Raw genomic sequence first — 24,582 nt, 5'->3', positions numbered from 1 at the left:
GTGGTGTCTTGTTTGGAATGTTCACACAGACATGACTGACAATAACTAACTGCTATATGGCTCATCATGTAAGGTATACTCAACTGTCACATCTTATTGCTTGATTCAAAATGTACAAAAACATTTCCCAAAACTGGGGCGTCTTATTTAAGGGGGGAAATATGAAGTCACCATGCTACATCTTGGTGCTTTTCCCTAATGAGTTCAAGTAGATATTTTCTATGTGGTTGTTCTTCATGTCGTCCTGGTGGTCATCTCCGGTGTTGTCTGGGAACAGCTTGTCCATCTGGTCCGGGTCCACGTAGGTGTAGAAATACGCCATGATGGAGAATATGATGGACACACCCACCAAGAGACTAGCAAACAGGAGGAACTCCACCCACTGGAAATGGCATAATCAATAATCAATATTGATCACATTTAAGTGTTTTATGGTTGCTATCTGATGTTAGGCAGCTGTTGTTAGGCAAATGTTAGGCAGCACCCAAATATACAACTCTGGAGAACCCCCTTCTCGTGGTGTACTCAAAAGCCCTTTCTCGATTGTTAGAAACTCAATTCCTCATGTCCTCCTCCGTCCTCCACTCATGTCCTGCTGAAAACGCATTGGAGGAGAAGATCAAGGTTCTTCCTCTTAGATATTCTCCTCCAATGCTTTTTTAGGAAGAAGCGAGGAATCATGTTTCTAACAATTCAGAAAAGGCTTAAAGCTCCAAACAAACAGATTGAGACACCAGGAAAAAAAGGCAAGCATGTCCTACTATTGTGGTAGGTTGCCCTCTAGTGGACCATCAAAGACATTCACATTGAGTGAACCGTTAGTAAAACACAGTAAACACAGTAAAATACAATAGAACAGCAATCTCCTCTTTCCACACTCTTGTTAGGAGGAATGACAGACTCAGCAGGAATGTGATAGTCAACACTACCCACTGAAAACACAGTAAAATACTGTAGAACAGCGATCTCATGTGACCTACCTGATCCAGGCCTGCCCCTTCTGCCACAATCAGCACGATGATGTTCCCAAAGGCTACAGTCAGTAGCCAGCCAGCCTGCAGCACTGACTTCATATTAGCCGGGGCCTGTATGTGTGTGTGGGGGGGGGGGGGGGCAGAGACATTAGCAGAGACACATTACCACAATATGATGTCTGGGGTGTTTTAACTGTATGTGTCCTAATATGTGGTGTCTATGTAATCTGTACACGTGTTTGATACCTTTTCTCATTCCATTCCATGCATTACAATGAGCCGTCCTCAGATTTGTACCTGCACCATCCTCCCTTGAACCAATATATGCTTTTAAGTCCATATGGGGAAATGTCCGCAAGTGCAAATGTTCGCAAGTCACCTGTGAGTAGGAGAACTCCAGGCCTGTGATGGAGAACATGACCTCCCCTGCTGTGATGAGGACGTACTGGGGGATCTGCCAGATGATGTGGACGTTGTTGGCCAGGACGTCCTCCATCTTATGAGGCGTGGTCTCATTATCACCCTGTAAACAGGAATGGACATAAATGGGTAAATGCACTTTATACAACGGTTTGATCAGAACAAGCATTGTGACTGGCCGAGAGGCGTTTCGAAGCCGTGCTTTATTCCCTGATAAAGTAACAGCTATGACATATAGTTTTATATGTTTACTTAAGCAATAAAGCACGCGAGGCCGTGCTTTATCGTGAATAAAGTCACCGCTGGGGGGCATTGTTTATTCACGATAAAGCACAGACTCGAGTAAAGTAAGTAAATGATGCTGTCATTGTCAGTGTGGTTTCATGCTACAACAGTGCATACTATATGTACTGTCATATTCATACAGGCTGTTGTTGGCTCATATGACGCCAGTCACTCACCCCTAGGATGACGGTGTACGTGGCACCGAAGTCCAGCAAGCCCAGGTTGATGGAGAACGTCCCTGAGTCTGATATACATGTAATGCTTGTGTACCTGTCAGCGATGAGAGAGAGGGAGGATGAGAGGAGAGATGAGAGTGATAGAAAGAGAGAGTGAGAGAGGGAGATGAGAGGGTGATCAGAGTGATCGAGAGAGAGAGATGAGAGTGATACAGTAATAGAGAGAGAGAGTGAATAAAGAGGTACATGTAAAAGTAATCTGAAGATACTGTGATATGATCTGTCACTGTGTCGTTGACAGTCAGATGTACACTGCAATGTCAGAAAATCAATGATTAAATGTATTCTTAGAAGATTGTAAAACAATGATAATACACTCTAGTAAGGTCTTGAGTCATACTCACTCGTCTCTTTCCACACTCTTGTTGGGAGAAATGCCAAACTCAGCAGGAACATAAAAGTCAACACCGCCCACTGTTAGGTTGACAGCTTCATCCCTCGTGTTGATGAACCTGTTAGAGACAGTGTCCATGTACACTCATCGGCTCCAATACATGTTTAACAGGGTAGGCTGCATTCTACCTCAACCATTCCATCCATTTTGTCCAGTTCTATATTCAGGATGAAAAACACATAATTACCTCAGGTATGCGTCCCCATTCTCATTTTTCTCAATGAAGTCTGTTTCCTTTATTTCCAATGAAAACAAACATGTCAGACCTTGATAAATGGCAAACATATTATCGCAACAAATTCACAATGGTCTAGAGGATTAGTGTGCTACAAACTCGACACTCACAAGTTTGCACTCGATTCCAGCGGGCCCGCTGTGCAGGACCAGACTGTAGGCTTTCTGCTCTGTGAAGGTCTTAGTACACTGGTAATTTATTTCATTATGATTGACTCCCATTGTGAGGGTCTGGTTGTTTCCCTCCAGTTGAAGCCTCTGGTACCCGGGGGGATCCTGACAGGACACAGAGCCAGAGTGACAGGGTGACAGGGAGACATAGTGACAGGGAGACAGGGTGACAGGGAGACAGGGTGACAAGAAGACAGGGTGACAGGGTGACAGGGAGACAGGGTGACAGGGAGACAGGGAGACAGGGTGACAGGGAGACAGGGTGACAAGGAGACAGGGTGACAGGGAGACAGGGTGACAGGGAGACAGGGTGACAGGGAGTCAGGGTGACAGGGAGACAGGGTGACAGGGAGACAGGGTGACAAGGGTTAATGTTCGGCTGTTGTTGGCGCGTCTTTAACTACACTGAACCCAGAACACACTCCAATTTGGTCGCTAGGAGATCTGCTGTCGATGCTTGTAAACGCAGTGGTTGAGGGTTAAGTAACAATAAAACAGCCTGTTGATGGCCCTGTGCATGGACCTGTGTTGCACGGGAGGCTTGTGGAGGTAGAAATCGGAGGACAGGCTCATTGTAATGCATGGAACAGAATCAGGAATGGTATCAAACCACTCCATTCCTCATTCTGTTCCATGCATTACAATGAGCCCTGTAGAAATCAGAGGATAGGCTCATTGTAATGCATGGAACGGAATAAGAACGGAATCAAACACGTGTGTCCTCACTCATGTCTTCATTCCATTCCATGTACTACAATGAGCCCATGACTTAAATGACTTCCGACCAGTGGCACTCACGCCCATCATCATGAAGTGCTTCGAGAGGCTGGTCTTAGCTCAACTCAAGACCTGCCTACCACCCACACTGGACCCCTTTCAATTCGCCTACCGGCAGAACAGGAGTACAGAGGATGCCATTTCAACGGCACTTCACTCCGCCCTGTCCCACCTCGACAAGACTAACTCTTATGTGAGAATGCTGTTCATTGACTTCAGTTCAGCATTCAACATCATCATCCCCTCCAAACTGATCTCCAAACTCAGGCAACTGGGCATCAACTCCTCCCTCTGCAACTGGATTCTGGACTTCCTAACCAACAGGCCGCAGTCTGTTAGGCTACACAACAACACCTCCTCAACCCTCACCCTGAACACCGGCGTTCCACAAGGCTGTGTGCTGAGCCCCCTCCTTTACTCCCTCTTCACCTACGACTGCACACCTGTACATGGCTCTAACACCATTGTTAAGTTTGCAGACGACACAACGGTGATTGGTCTCATCAGCAACAACGATGAGTCGGCCTACAGGGAGGAGGTCCAGCACCTAACAGTGTGGTGCAACAACAATAACCTGGCTCTCAACACCAGGAAGACCAAAGAGCTCATTGTGGACTTCAGGAAGTCTAAAGCTGGCGCACACACCCCCATCCTCATCAACGGGACTGAGGTGGAGCGAGTCACCAGCTTCAAGTTTCTGGGTGTCCACATCTCTGAGGACCTCTCCTGGACCCTCAACACCTCCACCCTGATAAAGAAGGCTCACCAGCGTCTCTTCTTCCTGAGGAGACTAAAGAAGGTCCACCTGTCTCCTCAGATCCTGGTGAACTTCTACCGCTGCACCATCGAGAGCATCCTCACCAATTGTGTCACCGTTTGGTATGGCAACTGCTCGGCATCTGACCGGAAAGCTCTGCAGAGGGTGGTGAAAACTGCCCAACGCATCACCGGTTCCTCACTCCCCTCCATTGAGGCTGTCCAGAGCAAACGATGCTTGCGTAAGGCACGCAGCATCGTCAAGGACACTTCTCACTGTTCACCCCACTCCCATCCGGGAGGCGCTACAGGTCTCTCCGCACCCGAACCAGCAGGTTCAGAGGCAGCTTCTTCCCTGCGGCTGTCACCCTACTGAACTCGAACACTGCACCTACGTGACAACCTACCAACCCCTGCAACCCCTGCAACCCCTGCAACCAACCCCCCCCCCACCCGGACAATTGCACTATTACTCCCCTCCCCTGCTCTTACTCAATACCACTGCTCTTCTGTACATATCTGTCCATACTGTCCATACTGTTCATACTGTTCATAATGCACATATCCCTATATTTTCTTTAATACTACTGTTAATACACTGCACATACTGTACATACATGTTTATACTGTTCATACGGCATTCCATATTTATATTTATATTTATTCTGCTATCTACCTTATGTTACTGTTAATACATATATACTGCTAGACTGCATTACCTATACAGCTCATATGCTGCTACACTGTTCATACTGTAACTTATTTATTCTGCTATAATGCTACTGCTACTCATATACTGTTTACACTGCACTACTTATATTATACTGCACTACTTACTGCTCATATATTGCACTACCTGTAGATACTGTTCATTGCACTTTCTGCTATTTTGCACTTCTGGTTAGACGCTAACTGCATTTCGTTGTCTCTGTACTTGTACTCTGCACAATGACAATAAAGTTGAATCTAATCTAATCTAATCTAATCCTTAAATTTTTACCATCCTGCGATTGCCCCCCCCCCCCCCCGCCCCCCTACTCCCCAACCCTGATTACCTCATAGGATTGAATGGGTTGTTGGAAAAGGCTGCTGCCAGGGATGTGGAGGCTGATGTTCCCCTCAGCCAGGTTGTAGACCTGCAGGAGACACTCCCCTCGAGGCGCAGGCTCCACCACCGTTTTCTGTCACAGCCAAAGAGGAAGAGACAGAGGATCAGAGGACAGTGTTCTCAGTGGTTAGGCTCAGTGTCTGTCTGTGTCACTGCGGCTTTACGTCTTGGATGTGACTAAGTGGAGGCTGGTGGAGGTTGAAATCGTAGGCCGGACTCACCGTAATGCATTCCTCATTCCGGTCCATGCATTACAATGATGGATGGAATGTAACGAAATGAGGTGTCATGGTATCATCGATCACCTACCACGACTTTCACCTCCACCATGGTGGCGGCACAGAAGGCCAGCGCTGCAAAGATCATACCGGCAGCCATCTTCTTCAGGGGCCTGAGGAGAGAGAGCTACAGTGTCAGACATTCTGAACCCACCAGTTCACCTTGCTAGACTATAGCATAATGACTGCTAGATGGTTAATATCGATTGGTCAACAGTATCCCTTACAGTGGTCTTGCGCAGCCATACCTCCTCTTGTTGCCTATGCTAGTTTGCAACATTGTACAAAATGGAAGAAAACCTGAGAGAAAAACTGAATTCAGTTTTTTTGGAGCTCCGTCCAAGCAATGTATTGGTATGACGTGTCGCAAGGCGTCACTCATTTCAAGCGGGTTTCCACCCCTTTGTAGCTACTTTCTGCAAAGGATTTCCCCAGGTTTCCGAACAAGGAAATTCTGGTCTCAACGAGGTTACAGTAAAAACAGTATCTGATGTTGATGAATGTGTTGAGGTGCATGCTCTGTCAGATGACTATCGAAGCCTCCACAATGCCTTCTTGCACATGTTCTGTCAAATCGTTGTTCTTCTGTTGCACAACATTGTCTCCTGATTATCTGATCTATACACATTGATATAGATAACATGATAAGATAACTGGGAATAGAGGCAGCTACAAATGTTGTTTATGACTAAGTGTGACATTATAATTGGTGTGCGACTTCACATCAGTGGAGGCTGGTGGAGGTAGAAATCAGAGGACGGGCTCATTTTAATGCATGGAACGGAATGAGGAAAGGTATCAAACACACACACGTATGATACCAATACCATTCCTCATTCCATTCCATACATTACAATGAGCCCGTCCTCCGATTTCTACCTCCACCCAGCCTCCCCTGCTTCACATGACACCACACACTTGTTAAAGACAACTGTTACATGCAATGGTGATGTAAAGACAGCCAAGACTCAATTTCCGTCCAAGGAAGAGCAGGGGGGTGGACTCACGTGAGATTGATCCTGCACAAGCCTATGAGTGGGTATACTATGATGTCGAAGATGGGCACAAACACGAGAATCAGCAGGGCGTTCAACATCTTAGGGACAGGTAGGAAGAAAAACACACACACCCTTAAATGACTCAATAAAAGAGTCACTCATTAAAGAAAATCATAAAATCATAAAGGTTAGGGTTAGGGTTAGTGCAGAACACTAGTAAATAGTCTTGCTGATAATGTTGTTGTGATTATGTTATAAAAGGGTTGGGGTTTTAAATGGGAACGTGTGGTGATCTCAGTCAAGGGCATGACAGCACCAACGGTACAGTAGAGTAGAGGCTGATGGAGGTAGAAATCGGAGGACGGGCTCATTGTAATGCATGGAATGGAATTAGGAATGACGAATACCATTCCTGATTCTGTTCCATGCATTACAATGAGCCCGTCCTCTGATTTCTACCTCCACCAGCCTCCCCTGGTACAGCAACATGAGCAGGAGCACACAATGTACTGTGGGGAACAGCATGAAAGAGGCTTTTAATGTGTTACCCCTGTTCTGTGCTGTATGTGTTATATGTTTTTATCAATGTTTGTTTTTGCTTGACCTGTGAATGCTCTAGGTATGTGATAGAAGCACTGTACAAATAAAATGCATTATTATTATTATTATTATTATTATTATTATTATTATTATTATTAAAGAAGAGCTGCTGCCAAGTACCTGCATTTGATCCGGCTTCACTATGAATGAATCCCCCTGAAATATGGAAGTGGATGGTTTCATTTTAATCAGTGTTACATGACTAGGTTATAAATTATTTTGTTTCAATATACAGTAGTTCACACGTACAAAACAAATGAAAAATTAGATTCCCAGTAACCACAAACCTGGAAAAGTGCAGGTTAAGGTCAAGTCTTTTACAATGTCATCATGACTAAAATGGAGGCTCTTTTACTGAAAACATTTAATGAGTCATTTTCCTGTCATAAGACCCAGTCACTGATACGCACACACTGCAAAAAAGTATTGTATTGTATTGTATGATAATAAGTGTCATTGGTTTTTACCACTGTCACCACAAACAGGACTGTACACCAGGGGAGGTTCTGGAATTCCTCATTCCGTTCTATGCATTACTATGAACCTGTCCTCATATTTCTACCTCTACCAGCCTCCCCTGGTACACAGGTACATACAAATAAAGTAAATTACTTACAAAAGCCATGTTCATCCTGGTGGCCTGCAGTGTCCAGCGGGAACCCTGAACAAAGATGGCTGTTATTCACTGATTGGCTCATTAAATGTATTCTTTTGAACTGAAGGCACAGTTACTTTAGGTCAGTGGAGGCTCGTGGAGGTGGAAATCAGTGGACAGGCACTGGAATGGAATGAGGAATGGTATCTTCCCTTCCATTCATTTGATACCATTCCTCATTCCCTTCCATGCATTACAATGAGCCTGTCCTCCAAAATCTACCTCCACCAGCCCCCCCTGCTTTAGGTTGAGGGGTTCAGATGTTAGACTAACCCTAGTCCCAACCCTAACCCTAGTGTCTAACCATGCTTTAGTGGAACAATCATCCCTGATTAATCCAACAGATCTTTGGCCTCTAACAGGCCTGATAGAAAGCCAAACAAAATAGTTGCTAACGATTTAAATTCCCCCTCAGATGTTTTTTTTGTCTTCCTTGTTAGTTTTAATCACTCAAATATGAATGTGTATTTAAAAATGGTCTGGATAAACTAACAACAACCTACATGTAGGTAAGTCACAAAGAAGGTAAAACTACAAATAGAATGAATCATCGCTTGAGGGTGGAACCAGAACAGTTCTAACTGGGCCGGTCCATTGTGAGCAGGACAGAACCTTACCTGCTGGTCAAACAGAGCCCAGAACATGGGCAGAGGGATGTAGAGCACCAGAACCTTCAGGACCATCTTGATCTCATGGATGAGGCGTTTCTGTGAACAGACACAGGAGACAAGGGTCATTATGGTATGACTAAGAAGAGTCATTTCATCAGGGGAGGCTGGTGGAGGTCGGAATCGGAGCCTGTACTCTGATTTCTACTTCCACTAGCCTCCCCTGCATTTCACACATACAAGATTTATTAAATAAAGTTGACCTTTAAAACTTTGCACTCAGATCCATCATTTACAAGCAAAGTTCACTGGTCCGTGAAGTCAGTCTAGTGTTCACTGGAGTAATGTAATGTTACAGTAATGTAATGTCTGTATAGATATCACACCGAATACTTCTCATCAGCCCAGTCCAACCAGTGCTTCCTTTTTGGGTCAGACTTGGAACTTCTAAAGCGGTTCTCGATGGCAACCTGTAGAAAGGGATGAGGAGAGCAGAAGTACACAACATAAGCCCATCATTTCTCACCTGTTTATCTTTCTGAGGATATGACTGACTAATCTAGAAGGGAGAGAGATCTGACCAGGGGAGGCTGGTGGAGGTAGAAACTGGACTCATTGTAATGCATGGAATGGAATGAGGAATGGTATCAAACACCAAACACATGTGTTTTTGTTCCATTCCTCATTCCGTTCCATGCTGTGTTTCATACCATTTCTCAGTCTGTTCCATGCAGACTCCCCTGGATCTGACTTACCCTTATGCACGTGCACACATTCAGGAGGACATTTCCCTCGGGAGGACTCATCTTATACATGCCACTCCCAGAGATGAACACAACTACAAAGAAGTTGGGGGGGGGGGGAAACAAAAGGTCACACATGTTAACACTGGTTAGAAAATATTGTTATTAAAAAGCTGTACATTTACTGTGGCCAATACAGTTTTATGAGTATTAATATACAGTATATATACACTCACCGAACACTTTATTAGGAACACTATACTAATACTGGGTAGGGCCTTCTTTTGCTCTCAAAACAGCCTCAATTCTTTGTGGCATTGATTCCACAAGATATTGGAAACATTCCTTTGAGATTCTGGTCCATGATGATTGCATCACACAATTCCTGCAGATTTTTCAGGTGCACTTTCAAGCTGTGAATCTCCCGTTCTTGATGCTCTTTTTTACCAGTTTGTCTGCCATGGTGTAATCTTGCTGTGCTTTTGCTTTTACAGCTCTTGTGCGGCTGTTGTTAAGACTGTCCTTGGCCTGTTTGCGGGTCTGTATTTTCTGTAGAGTTTCTCCTGACATCCACCCCTTGTGCTGTCTGGTCTTCCTCCCACATGTGTCCTCACATGCCTCTATCCATGCTCTCTTCATTTTCTCCCGCCCCGCCCAGGGTTTGTCCTTGTTCTTCCAGATTGTCCAGGGGGTGGAATAGGTTTGAAAGGCTGATTTGGAATTGCTCTCTGATGTTCTGATCTTGGAGGAGGCTGACATTGTATCTTGTGCTGATTTTCCTTGCTGTGGTCAATCTGATTTTCAGTTTTGTGGTCTGGGGAAACCCATGTGGCTTTGTGCACTAATTTATGTGGGAAGACACTACCTCCTATAACAAGGTTATGGAATGTGCAGAAATCTGTGAATTGTTCTCCATTGTTGTTCATTTCTCCTAGACCGTGTTTGCCCATTACTTGTTCTTTTCCTGTGTTGTCTTGGCCTATCTTAGCATTAAAATCTCCTGTTAGTATGATGATGTCTTTTTTTCTCTGTTTGTTGATGACTTGTTGTAGGATTTCATAAACTAAAAGTACCATAAAAATTATAGACCGCTCATTTCTTTGTAATCAGGCAAACTAACAAAATCAGCAGGGGATCAAATAATTATTTCCCCCACTGTATATATGCCATTTAGCTGATGCTTTTATCCAAAGCGACTTACACTGCAGTGAGTGCATACATTGAATCTAAGCATTATTAGGGCCATGCTCTACCAACTGAGCCACAGAGGACCACATGGCTGCGGCCCAGAAGAGCACTCCATCATCGGAGAAAACAAATGACTTGAGTGGTGAGCTCAAACAGGACTCATACACATTCCCATTTCGAGAAACCTTTGTTAATAAACAAAGATGAATGTTGTGGTTTGCTTTTTGGATGTGTGACATTTGTTTGGACCGGGAGCATAACCACCTGCCAACAAGATCTGCTAATAAGAGCGTGTTTTCTTTCATATGCCATAACTCCATAGCTGCATCACGTCTGTATTGCTAGACTAGAGAGTAAACACATTGTTATGGACCAGGGGAGGCTGGTGGAGGTAGAAACGTGTTTGAAGGTACGTGTTTGATACCATTTCTCGTTCCGTTTCATGCATTACAATGAGCCCGTCATCCGATTTCTATCTCGACCAGCCTCCCCTGTTATGGACATAGGTTAAGATCATTGTCAATGTACCCAGCCAATACCAACCCAGTTTAGTGTTGTTTGGATTGGCAAGACCCAATGTTTACCAGACTTCCATACACATCTGTCCTGACAGGCAGCCCTTTCTGCTGACTGGCCCTGAATCCCTTCCCCTTTGATCCATATGGGATGTATGGTTGAGTGGCTCTGCTGGGCCAAAGCATGCACTATCAAAACAAACCCTGTTTTCTAACTCGAGGGGCCACAGCCGCCTGTGACCCACAATGATGTAGGTTACACTGGGCAAGCCAGCCCAAGCGGCTCCATGCTCAATGAGTTTAATACAGTAGATGTGGTATGATACTTCTACACTCTAAGTGTGCAATAGACATCCGGGGTGGAAAGGGAAAGAAGGGAGACACTCACCCAGAGCAACAACCATCAAAGCTGCTGGCACCCCAAAGGCAAGAGCATAGCAGTCACCCCCGAAACACTGCACATCGTCTGCAAGAACACACACACGCACCCACGTACACAAACACACACACACACACACACACACACACACACACACACACACACACACACAGAGTTCAGTACAGCTAAGTCATGTTGTCAGTATTAACCATAAGTAAACGTAGGCCCTGACTCCTCATTCCTAACACTGACCTCGTAGTATTGGTATAATGACGGTCGATAAGACACTCCCAGCGTTGATAGACATGTAGAAAATAGAGAAGAATTTCCTCCTTTCGGTTGGCTGCCGTGAAAGGGAAAAATGTGGACGTTGTTTTACATTTTAAAAAATAATTTCGCAGGTTAGTTATCTTCAAGTTATAGTTCAATTTCTATCACGTTCTTCTTTTTTAAACCAGAGGTTAGCTAGACTGAACATGAAGAGTAGGCGAACAGTACATGTGTATTTCAGAGTGATGTAATGTCTTACGTGCTCCTCATCAAACTGGTCCCCCCCGAACGCTGCCACACATGGTTTAATCCCTCCAGTCCCAAAGGCGATGAGGATCAGTCCCATCATAGACAACGCTCTGGGAGACACACATATAGAGACACTGTGTTGAGTGTGGGGTTGGTCAAGTACATGCCCAACAGGCAGGGGAGGCTGGTGGAGGTAGAAATCGGGAGGACGGGCTCATTGTAATGCATGGAATGGAATGAACATGCATGTTTGACACCATGTTTGACCCCATTCCTTATTTCATTACACTCCCATTACAATGAGCCCGTCCTCTGATTTTCTACCTCCACCAGCCTCCACTGCCAACACTAAACCACTGTTTCCAGCTGCTTACATGTGTACGGTGCTGTCCCCCACGCTTGGAATGGCCCCAACAGACTTGACTACGTGACCGATGACATACACAATGGAGAGGTAGATGATGGTCCTGTGAAAGACAAAAGGCATTTTCTCTCTCTTCCTGCGTACTGTAGGATTGATCAAGGTGCAATTGTAGCTTCGGAACCACAATAGCTATATTTCCCATTGAAGGATGAATGACGAGCCATTGGCTTTTTTTCAATAGGACTCACTTGAACTTGCCCAGCCATGAGTCTGCGATGAGGGCCCCTAGCACGGGCGTGAAATAGCAAAGACTGGAGAAGGCGTGGTACACTGCCGTGGAGAGGTCCTTGTCCCAGTGCAGGTAGTTCATGAAGTATATGGTCAACACCGCTTCATTAAAACACAGAACAATGTGACGATCACAATACGATTTTTTATTTTTTTATTATGTTGCTTTCTTTCTGTTTGGAATTTTTGCTTTTGCTGATGCATTTCTATGATCTCTTCTCTTGTTTAGATAAACGCTATACAAGTAAAGGTATTATTATTTTTGTTGTTATTATTGTTATTGTTGTTATTATTATTGTTATTATTATTGTTGTTGTTATTATTATTATTATTGTTATTATTATTATAAGCACCAGAGTTGGGGGTCAGAGTCTGACAAAGTAGGAGTGGCAAGCCTTCAGTCTTCATATAGAGATGATCATATCAACCTGACTAAAATGATCTGGGGTCAGTTTCCCGAAAGCTTCGCAGCTGAAGTAGTACTTCATTTCTCAAGACAACACCACCGCAAAGCCGCAAGAGGGTAGCAATTGTAAAATCAAGGTTTCAAAGTCAATCTTCTATGCATGAACTGACGATATCCGTTAAATGATTAACTTTGCTGTTCTAGAGGAGGAGAGGGCCTGGATTGTCAAAAGACATAAAGTACTACTTTAGTTATGACGCTTTGGAGAAACTGACTGTAGCATGTGAAGAGGATGAAGGACAGGGACAGACAGTGGAGATCATGTGAGAGGAGGAGGGGAAGCTAACACTGTGGGATATCCATAGTGGTCTCTCTGTTTGAATGACCTTGTTGACTTCTGCCCACTGATCATTGCTTGTCAGTGGAGGCTGGTGGAGGTAGAAATCGGAGGACAGGCTCATTGTAATGCATGGAACAGAATGAGGAATGGTATCAAACACATGTGTTTGATACCATTGCTCATTCCATTCCATGCACTAAATTGAGCCTGTCCTCCGATTTCTACCTCCAGTTTCTCCAAACCCTCCCCTGCTGCTTCTGCATCCATAGAATGATTTAACACAGTGGCTGTTCACAACATTCACAACAACCCGTGATTCTACACTCACTCATTTGTCCCTGTAGGGGAACCCTTTGAAGAACCCTTTGGGTTCTATGTTGAACCACTTTCCACAAATAGTTCTAAATGCAACCAAAAGGGTTCTACTTGTAACCCAACAGGGTGCTATGTGGAACCCAAACAGGTACTTCAAAGGGTTCCCCTACAGGGACAGATGAAGAACCCTTTTTTCTAAGAGTGTAGCTTGTGTCTCTGCTAGGGTCACCTTTCATGCCATAGTAGGAGAAGCGTTCACAGAACTCATTCACCACGATGAAGGCAATGCTGACAGGGTAGTTGGTCCCACATAGTTTCTGAGGAGAGAGAGAGAGAGAGACAGAGAGAGAGAGAGAGAGAGAGAGAGAGAGAGAGACAGAGACAGAGACAGAGAGAGAGAGAGATGAGGGTCAAATCTCACATCCTTTTTGTGAATGAACAGTGAAAGTGAGCTTTGGGAATGTCTTTTTGGATCATCACTAAATTATTAGCAGATTCCAAAGTCCACTGTCTATGGGGTTATTAATACATTTAGTCCCCAAAGAAGAAGTGAAAGTTTCAAAAGCTGCTCAGCTAAGGTGTCGATACTGAGCTTGTCTGAGCTTGCCAAGTAGTATTTTTTAACATATCCATAGTTTTGCCTCAATGCCTTCTCCCACAACACGGCCATATTGCACAAAAGTGGAGAAATCATAAAGATTACCGGTGATCTAGTTGTCTTTTCACTCTCCTCTGTCTCCAACTGGTGACCTAAAGGTTAGAAAGACATAGGTAGTCACTTTAGGGCTACACAACAGACCACCAGGCTTTAGGGGTAAACAACAGACCACCAGGCTGTTATTATTGACAAAACAGTGTCAGTGTCACACCTGTGCTTAGTTTATCATCTAGATGGTGGTTTCGCATGAGTGAGAATTCAATCAAATCCGCACAGCAATATTAAGACAGTGTGGCAGATAAACAAAACACAATGTGATGGATTAGCATCTTATTCATATACCGTTAAATGCAGTCAGTTGCATGGCTGATTGTATTGCCATAAGCGTAATTACAAAAAGGTGGTTGACAATATCATAATCACAGGGCTATATTGTCAGATCCATTGCAAAAAGTGACAAGTGATTGATAAAAATAAGCATAATTTTCGGAAAATAGAATTGAAACAAGAATGTAGCATTTCTATAGTTGCACAGTAGTAGGCCTGTATTTGTCAAACATTTTGTCCACAAACACCCTATAAAAAAGTATCATGCCCGTCTTACAGGGATGTCCATGCGTCCGTCTGTAGCCTAGTGTAACTCCGTCTGGCACAGTAATTGGATAACTCTGAACATTTTCCCAAAGTTTGTGCAAAAATAACAACTTTCGTAAAGAATATGACCGATGCATCCATAGAACTCTTTAGATATGCATTACCTTTTCGCCTCCCCATTTCTTCTGTGTTTTCTGGAGTGTTTTTTGGTACTCTAGTGTCGCATCGGTCGATTTTGTCGCGTGTCCAAGTCCGTCCCTCTCTTGTCTTTGAGGACAGCAATGCAAAACCCAGCTCTTACTTCCAAAAAAGGAACACTCCCCTTTAGTTAATATTCCACCAGAAAGCCATGAATTTGCCACATCGAGGACTGCGTTGCGCGATGCTGTTGTTGCGCGCTGTTCTTGCCTCGAAATAGGGTATAACTCTGAGCTCGTGAGAGTCAGTCGACTGGAAGACCTTGTGGAAACGCGCTTGTTAATCAGCACTTTGGATAAACAAAAGAGTTGTTGTTTGGTTTGGAACCCACAAACCTGTTCTTGGAATGCCTAGTCCAATGAGCCTGGCTGCAATAACGTGTCCAAAGTGCTTGTGTGACTCTAAATGCATGCTGTAGGATAGAATACCTTTCAAATAGCCCCATTTATAAAAAGGGGCACTTTTAACTTTTTAGTAAGCATCTTTAGAGAGTTGGGATTATATGTCATTAATTTAAATGTAAATGGCCATGACAAAGTTACACATGGAAGACTATGAAGAGACATTCTGGAAGATTATGAATAGAAAACATTATTTCCGTCAACAACCAGTATATCCAATGACTGTTGTTGTTCTTATTCTAACGGTTGGGTGATCCTCCATGTCTTTCTACGGTCTCCAATGATAATAAAGTAGTAATATGCCAGCATGGCATTATTATGATATATCATATATGACTATATCAAATACCTTTGATGTATTACAGGGGAGGCTGGTAGAGGTAGACAACGGAGGATGAGGTCATGTGTTTGATTCCATTCCTCATTCCATTCCATGCATTAACGACAAATGAAATCTGTTAAATGATGAACTTTGCTGTTCTAGAGGAGGAGAGGGCCTGGATTGTCAAAAGAGATAAAGTACTACTTTGGTTATGATGCTTTGGAGAAACTGACTGTAGCATGTGAAGAGGATGTAGGACAGGGACAGACAGTGGAGATCATGTGAGAGGAGGAGGGGAGACTAACACTGTGGGATATCCATAGTGGTCTCTCTGTTTGAATGACCTTGTTGACTTCTGCACACTGATCAGTGCTTCTCAGGGGAGGCTGGTGGAAGTAGAAATTGGAGGAATAAGGAATGGTATCAAGCTAATGCATGAAGCAGAACTTAAGATTGATACCATTCCTCATTCCGTTCCATGCATTACAATGAGCCCATCCTCCAATTTCTACCTTCACCAGCCTCCCCTTCTGCTTCTGCACCCATAGAATGATTTAACACGGTGACTGTTCACAACATTCACAACAGCCTGTGATTCTACACTTACTCATTTGTCCCTGTAGGGGAACCCTTTGAAGAACCCTTTAGGCTTCCGTGTAGAACCCCTTTGGGTTCTATGTTGAACCGCTTTCCACAAATTGAAGAACCCAAACAGGTTCTTCAAAGGGTTCCCCTACAGGGACAGATGAAGAACCCTTTTTTCTAAGAGTGTAGCTTGTGTCTCTGCTAGGGTCACCTTTCATGCCATAGTAGGAGAAGCGTTCACAGAACTCATTCACCATGATGATGGCAATGCTGACAGGGTAGTTGGTCCCACATAGTTTCTGAGGAGAGAGAGAGAGACTACATCCTATGTGTGAGGAGTTAGTCTGGCCAGAGACATCTAGACCTACTGTTGATAACGAGCACATCACACTTTGTATAGCTGTCTCAGGTGGCTAAAAGACAGACCTTAACCTACAGGCAAAACCAACTCAGCCAATTCAAATATTGAGGAAACATATTTTTGTCAAGGCCATTTTGTGACAATGTATAGCTGACTGTGTAGCTCTAGGTGTGTTATTGGGATAGCAAATGCAGAACTAGTGAAACAAAGTCATCACATCTCATTCTAGTCGGGTCAAAATGGCTATTTCTATCAGGGTCAAAGAGGGCTGATGTCAGGGTTTTTGTCTTAGTCCTTAGTTCCCTCTTGGTTTATGACTAGTGTCAGTTTCCAAGTTCTTCTCTACTGCCGTGGCCCTCATTTTTCCCATCAAACAGACAGTTCGAGCTCTCTATGGCAAGGAACAATAGTGGATTGTTTGGAATAATCACGTGAAATAAACCCATTGTTTTTTGGGGGATATTGGCATCAGCCACAGACTCAATATGGCAACATGTTCTTCAGATTGAAGCATCTTTTGCTTTCAAATCAATAGTGGCTGTGCTATCAGAATGGCTGCATCTCTGGTAACTAAACACACAAACAGATCTGATATTCCTTATCATCATATCAACTGGCTTGAAATTACCTCATAGGTGAGATCAACAACATAGATACCCAGCAGTGGAGGTTGGGGGAGGTAGAAATCGGAGGACGGGCTCATTGTAATGCATGGAATGGAATAAGGAATGGTACAGTATGAAACATGTGTGTTTGATCCCATTTCTCATTCCACTCCATGCATTACAATGAGCCCATCCGCCGATTTCTACCTCCACCAGCCTCCTGTGATTCCCAGTATTCTAAATAGGCAATCCTTTGACTCATAAAATGCATTTGAATCCCAGTTAACTCTAAATCCTGCCATAAAGCTAAAGGTCCCCTGTTTTATGTTGCAATTTCATTGAGTCATTTAGGCTCATTTGGCTTGATGATTGTCTATGGGGGGGGGGGGGGGGGGGGGCATATCATACTATAAAAGGATACTGATTGACACAGCTTTTTTTCAGAATTTAAAATGTTTCTAGAATGTTTCTATATGACTGGTTATGACAGACCATTCTGTGTTTTAAAAGACTTAACTCATGGTTGATAGAAAAAGGTTCACGTTTTCTATGGCACTTTCTGTGCTAGTGCAGTACCATCCCACTAGTGTAGAAAGAATGTACAGTAATAAAAGTGTGCATAATGTAAATAAAATAGATGAGTAATAGACTGATAATAGACTGATAATAGACTAGCAGGCTATGTTTGTGCAGTTATGTGATGTTTTTACGATAGCAAACTGTTGCAACACCTACCATCAGTGCAGTGCCATAAGGTGACCACGAGGGGGACCTCTGTACAAGGTAATACACTCCAATAAATTATTTCACAACACAGTCAGTAACAGTCAGACAGTAATACAATTCAATTGTATTGCATTATACTCTAATTCACAAGTGTATTTTCAAGACATGAAATATATCTAGTTTACACTCTTCCTATCAGTTCTGAATGTTGTTGTGTTACATCAACAAAACTATTCTTTCAGTCATTTTAAGTCAAAACATGAAACGAAATTAACAGAAAATAAAATACATCTTTAAACCAGGATATCTTTAAAAGAAACATACAAATTACACACAGGGTTGCTAATTGTACTCTTACACCAGAGCAAATAGCCTCACTCATCCAACTACCCAGAGCAAGGCAGTTTTTCTTCTTCTTAAAATTAAAATAAAACTATTTACACACATGAAAGGTTAAAACAATAAAATGTTCAATAGGTCTCACATTAACTGTGTTGTGGAATTGTTATACATTTGTTCCGCAGGCTTATAAGGCATGCGAAAGTTAAGTCAGGTACTGGAAAGTCGACCAAGTGAACCATCTACTGTTTAAACAAGTGCTTGGTTACAGGAAGACTGCATGGTGTGCATACTAATACAGTTTATAGGGAACTTCCTGCTTCCTGCTGCTGCTGCTGCTGCTATTGGTTCCCCCTGCTCCTCAACTCTCCTCTCCAGAAACTGAAGGTTGACTGGTGTAGCAGGGTCAAGAAGGGTTGTTTTGATTGGCTTGACTGTGGTCCCAGCGGGATCTGACCATACAACTGTCTCATGTCAACTGTGAGATAGAGAGAGAAAACGAGTGAAATGAGAGAATGTTCTGCTCTCATAATTAGTGGAAGAGAACTGAATAAACAAAATAAACTCAGGAAGAAAGCAATGAAACAGAACAATCATGAAATGTCATCCTAGTTATTTGGGTGAATAAATGTGTTTTATACAGAAGCCAACTTTTGAAATGGAAGATCTTTAAGACCTAAAGTTAGTAAGTTTAAAAGCACATGTCTTGCCAACAATCCAAATTAATGATTAAACTGTCCTTGCCGACGGACAGCGTTATCATCTACAGTGGGGGAAATAATAATTTGATCCCCTGCTGATTTTGTTAGTTTGCCCGATTACAAAGAAATGAACGGTCTATAATTTTTATGGTACTTTTATTTCAACAAATAGAGACAGAATATCAACAAAGAAGTCCAGAAAAAACACATTATATAAAGTTATAAATTCATTTGCATTTGATCGAAGGAAATAAGTATTTGATCCCCTACAAACCAACAAGAATTCTGGCTCATACAGACCGGTTATATGCCCATGAGGCACACAGATTAGTCCTGTCACTTTAGGAAAAGTACTCCTAATCTCTGCTTGTTATGGGTATAAAAGACACCTGTCAATAGAATCAATCTCTTCCATTCCAACCTCTCCACCACCATGGGCAAGACCAAAGAACATTCAAAGGACATCAGGGTAAGAGTTGTAGACCTGCACAAGGCTGGAATGGGCTACAAGACCATCAGCAAGAAGCTTGGTGAGAAGGAGACAACTGTTGGTGCAATTATTAGAAAATGGAAGAAATACAAAATAACCATCAATCGCCCTCGGCCTGGAGCTCCATGCAAGATCTTGCCTCGTGGGGTAAGGATGATCATGAGAAGGGTGAGGGATCAGCCCAGAACTACACGGGAGGAGCTTGGTAATGATCTCAAGGCAGCTGGGACCACAGTCACCAAGAAAACCATTGGTAACACACTACACCGTAACGGATTGAAATCCTGCAGTGCCCGCAATGTACAGGCCCATCTGAAGTTTGCCAATGAACACTTAAATGAGGCTTGGGAGAAGGTGATGTGGTCGGATGAGACCAAAATTGAACTCTTTGGCATAAATTCGACTCTTCGTGTTTGGAGGGAGAGAAATGCTGAATGCTACAATCCCAAGAACACCATCCCCACCATCAAACACGGAGGTGGAAACATTATGCTTTGGGGTTGTTTCTCTGCTAAGGGTACAGGACGACTTCACTGCATTGAGGGGCCAATGGACGGTGCCATGTACCATAAGATCTTGGACGAGAACCTTCTTCCCTCAGCCAGAGCACTGAGGATGGGTCGTGGATGGGTCTTCCAGCATGACAATGACCCAAAACATACGGCCAAGGCAACAAAGGAGTGGCTCAAGAAGAAGCACACTAAGGTCATGGAGTGGCCTAGCTAGTCTCCAGACCTTAATCCTATAGAAAATTTGTGGAGGGAGCTGAAGCTTCGAGTTGCCAAGCAAAAGCCTTGAAACATTCAGGATTTGGAGAGGATCTGTAAAGAGGAGTGGACCAAAATCCCTCCTGAGATGTGTGCAAACCTGGTGACCAACTACAAGAAACGTCTGACTTCTGTGCTTGCCAACAAGGGTTTCTGCACCAAGTACTAAGTCATGTTTTGCTTGGGGATCAAATACTTATTTCCTTCGATCAAATGCAAATTAATTTATAACTTTATATAATATGTTTTTCTGGACTTTTTTTTTTAATATTCTGTGTCTATTTGTTAAAATAAAAGTACCATAAAAATTATAGACCGCTCATTTCTTTGTAATCGGGCAAACTAACAAAATCAGCAGGGGATCAAATAATTATTTCCCCCACTGTATCTCGGTAGGATAGATCAGAGCTAAGTTAAAAGGTCTGTCTTGTCATGTTTTCTTAGTTTCCACTGCCAGAGCTAACACAGGGAACAGGAACAGGAACCAGCTCAGACTGATCTAATCAAACACGTGCGACTAAGGGGACACACTGGGCCTGCAAACCACAAATCCAAACCATAACCCTGACCTTAACCTTAACCTTAACCTTAACCTTAACCTTAACTGTAATTTAACCCTAACACTGACCTTAACCCCTATCCCTAACCTTAACCTTAACCTTAAGATTAACCCTGACCTTAACCTTAACCTTAACCCTAACCTTAACCCTAACCCTGACCTTAACCTTAACCTTAACCTTAACCTTAACCCTAACACTGACCCTAACCCTAGCCTTAACCTTAACCTTAACCTTAACCCTAACCCAAACCCTAACCCTAACCTTAACCGTAACCCTAACCCGAACCAAATTTTAACCCATTTGGAAATCATTGGAGGCTAGTGGAGGTAGAAATCGGAGGACGGGCTCATTGTAATGCATGGAATTAAATGAGGAATGGTATCAAACACACATTCCATGCATTACAATGAGCGTATCAGATGTGGGATTCACCACCACATTGCTACATAACTGGGAGGAAAATGTACTAGTCAGCGTCTGTGGATGTGTGGATGGATGGACATTGTTAGGGATTATCACGATATAGCTATTCTGCACAAGTAACCTGCAGAACCTTGTTCACCACATACTGAGGCATAGAGTCTGGCAGTCTGGAAGAGTTTATAAAGTCAGACAGTTGATCTGCTTTGGAGCATGTGGTGGCAGAAGGGTGCAATAACACTCTGTTGGTTTTGTGGAGCCTTTAGATGTAATACCAGAGCAGTCCACACAGAGGCAGGCACTATCTTGTATCACAGATGCAGTAACATTGACATATTGAAATTACAACAAGCCAGATGCAACACCTTATCTTGCACTAATTTACAGTGCCCGGCCCTAGATAAACAGTAACAAATGTAAGAAAATTTAGAATAAACAAAAAAAGAAAGAAAACATATATAAGAAAACATAACACACACATATATATATATATATATATATATAGATAGATAGATAGATAGATAGATAGATAGATAGATAGATAGATAGATAGATATAGATATGTATTATAGTGTGTATGTATTGTGTTGCCAATCATTGACCACATTTCCTCTTGGTTATCACTTTGTGTAATCTCATAGTACTGTAGTACCACTTTCATCCACTAGATGGTAGACAGTACATTCTTTGTCGTCCCCACAATGTAGGTATGCATGACCAGTTTATAAAGAGGGAATGAATAAATAATTCAATTCATGCAGTTAAGTAAATATCCTCTTCTACTTCCATGGAACCAACCTGTCCCAGAAACCTACACTACACACTGAACAGCAGTCAGGGAGAGGGAGAGAGAGAGTGAGAGAGAGAGAGAGAGAGAGAGAGAGAGAGAGAGAGAGAGAGAGAGAGGGAGAGAGAGAGAGAAAGAGCAAGCGAATAAGAGAGAGGGGAGGAGAGGGAGGGAAATAGACAGAGGAGAGGAGGGATGGAACTTTCCACTGGCAAAAGAAACATCCAAAGGGTCCACTATGATATCAGCATCCCCCGAGTCAGAAACAGTACATTCATTGTAGCCCCCATACTGTAGGTTTGTATTACCAGTTAGAAAGAGGGAATGAATAAACTTAATTAATGCAGTTCAAGTAAATATCCTTCTCTGCTCATCAAACCTGTTCCCATGGCCACTCCGCAACAACAACAGGTATGTAGAACAAACCGGACATGCATATCATGGCTGACAGCCAGGAAAGAATCAGAAAGAGAGAGACACAGAGAGAGAGAGAGAGAGAGAGAGAGAGAGAGAGAGAGAGAGAGAGAGAGAGAGAGAGAGAGAGAGAGAGAGAGAGAGAACAAGGGGGGGGGGGGACAGAGCAGAGGAGGCATGGAACTTTCCACTGGCAAATAAGTATCCAAAGAGTTCACTATCATATCAGTATAACCAGAAACCCAATAATCTGCAACAGACCACCCCTCTGTCTCACAGGTCAACATGCATCCAGCTATTTTTCTGTCTCTAATCCTTTCATTTTCAGAGTGCACCCTGTGTGTCAGAAAGATAACTGAATTGAACTGTACTGTCATGATACAATTCATTGTACACAGTTGCATTCACCTCCGACCTCCAGCATGACTTCACTTATTTTAAAAGGGAGGTATTGTTTATGCATTGCTCAGTGACGTAATGGCCAACCAAACTCAAGATAATATCATTTTCAAGGGCATTTTTAACAAGCAACATGCCGACTGAAGACTAGAGAAGGTTGCCTTGAGCACAATATAACTGAGAAGAGGAGGCTGGTGGAGGTCGGAGGACGGGCTCATTGTAATGCATGGAATGATCCTCCGATTTCTACCTTCACCAGCCTCCACTGTTATACATCCCACACCAGGGGGGACTGCAGGGACATTTTAAGATGTAACACACAAACCTGAGTCATAGGTTAAGCGCACTAACATTGGAGAGCTTGAGGGTAGAGAGCCTCATGGAAATGAGCGAACAACATCACAGGGACTAAAATACCACGAAGACGTATCTGTTATATAACCGGAAAAGTAATACACAAAAGGCACAATTAACCACTTGAATGCCAAAACTTTACGTACATGTGAATGAGGAAGAAATCGGAGGACGGGCTCATTGTAATGGAATGCCAATGAATGATAATGGTGTTTGAAGACGTGTCACGTGACATATCATTCCTCATTCCATTCCATGCATTACAATCAGCCCCGCCTCCGATTTCTACCTCCACCAGCCTTCCCCTGGTTTGATCCTTCCACTATCTCACTCTGTCCTTCCACTACTGTATCCAGCCCGAGTCTTGGACTGTTGGCATGGCTATAGGAGAGTTGTACCACAGTTGGGCTACAGCAGGGGAGGCTGGTGGAGGTAGAAATTGGAGGAACGGCTCATTGTAATACATGAAGAGAATAAGGAATGGTATCACATAGGTGTTTGATACCATTCTTCATTCCGTTCCATGCATTACAATGAGCCATTCCTCCGATTTCTACCTCCACCAGCCTCCCCCTGGTCTATGCACCATCTGCAACTCGGGCCCCTCAAGCATAAATGACACATTGAAGAGGAGGAGAGGGAGATAAAGAGGAGGAGGAGGCACTTACACTGATGGGATCATTTTCTCATGGGTGGTCCCCCTCCTTGGTTTACCTGTGTGCACATTGATAGCAGTGATACAGGCTAGTCATCCTACCTTGAGGTCAGGTGAGCTCTCAGCAGTTCTGTTTACCTTTTCATGCATCATTACTGAACAGTGTGTGTGTGTGTTTTTCCAAGGAATGGCTGATGTCCAGCACCTGGATAAATACAAAGTGAAACAATAGGCTTCGTGAGAAGGAGCGCTTCACAAGAACATTGCGACACACTTTCCACACTATGTCAACAACTTCAACGCTGCTCATCGGAGGAACTCCACACTATTGACACATCATTGACGGTTGTGAAGCGTGTGGTCAGTACATTATAGGCCCCATTAATCCTCCAGCCTGCCTCTTTCATTCCCATATTCAGAAATAGCCTGCTCATTCCACCACTGTTATTCCTAGGGGAGGTAAATATTTCCCTTTCCCATTGAAGCCCTTTTCTGTGGAATAATGCCATAATCTGCAGAATCCCAGGCACGCCGCCCACAGTTTGATCAGGAGTGTGTGTGGTATGTGAGGAATGCATTGGGAGCGTATTTGCGGTATATTGCACAGTGTTAGTCAAAGCTCCGACCACATTCCCGCCATGTCTGATTCCGGTCCGCCACCCCCCATGAGCGGGAATGGCTGTGACGTGTTTACG

General features: G+C 43.5%; 1 protein-coding gene across 1 annotated transcript; it reads right to left on the bottom strand.

The window, feature by feature from the left end:
- Positions 1-167: 167 nt before the first annotated feature.
- Positions 168-14,825, bottom strand: slc15a2 (solute carrier family 15 member 2; the record flags this gene model as incomplete). The annotated part of the gene is made up of 22 exons (XM_083682641.1): positions 168-382; positions 981-1,085; positions 1,354-1,497; positions 1,856-1,949; positions 2,260-2,367; positions 2,497-2,543; positions 2,655-2,819; positions 5,303-5,428; positions 5,665-5,746; positions 6,641-6,729; positions 7,352-7,387; positions 7,848-7,892; positions 8,504-8,593; positions 8,881-8,964; positions 9,250-9,332; positions 11,329-11,406; positions 11,572-11,662; positions 11,849-11,948; positions 12,213-12,305; positions 12,451-12,592; positions 13,781-13,868; positions 14,814-14,825. The coding sequence occupies 22 exons, from the start codon at positions 14,823-14,825 to the stop codon at positions 176-178; spliced, it is 2,109 nt and encodes a 702-aa protein (XP_083538767.1). The 3' UTR covers positions 168-175.
- Positions 14,826-24,582: the final 9,757 nt, after the last annotated feature.

This window comes from Argentina silus, assembly GCF_951799395.1.
Source record: "Argentina silus genome assembly, chromosome: 12".
Classification (NCBI taxonomy): Eukaryota; Metazoa; Chordata; class Actinopteri; order Argentiniformes; family Argentinidae; genus Argentina; species Argentina silus.
Note: the sequence above shows the minus strand (reverse complement) of the source record. Positions and strands in the feature narration are given on the sequence as shown.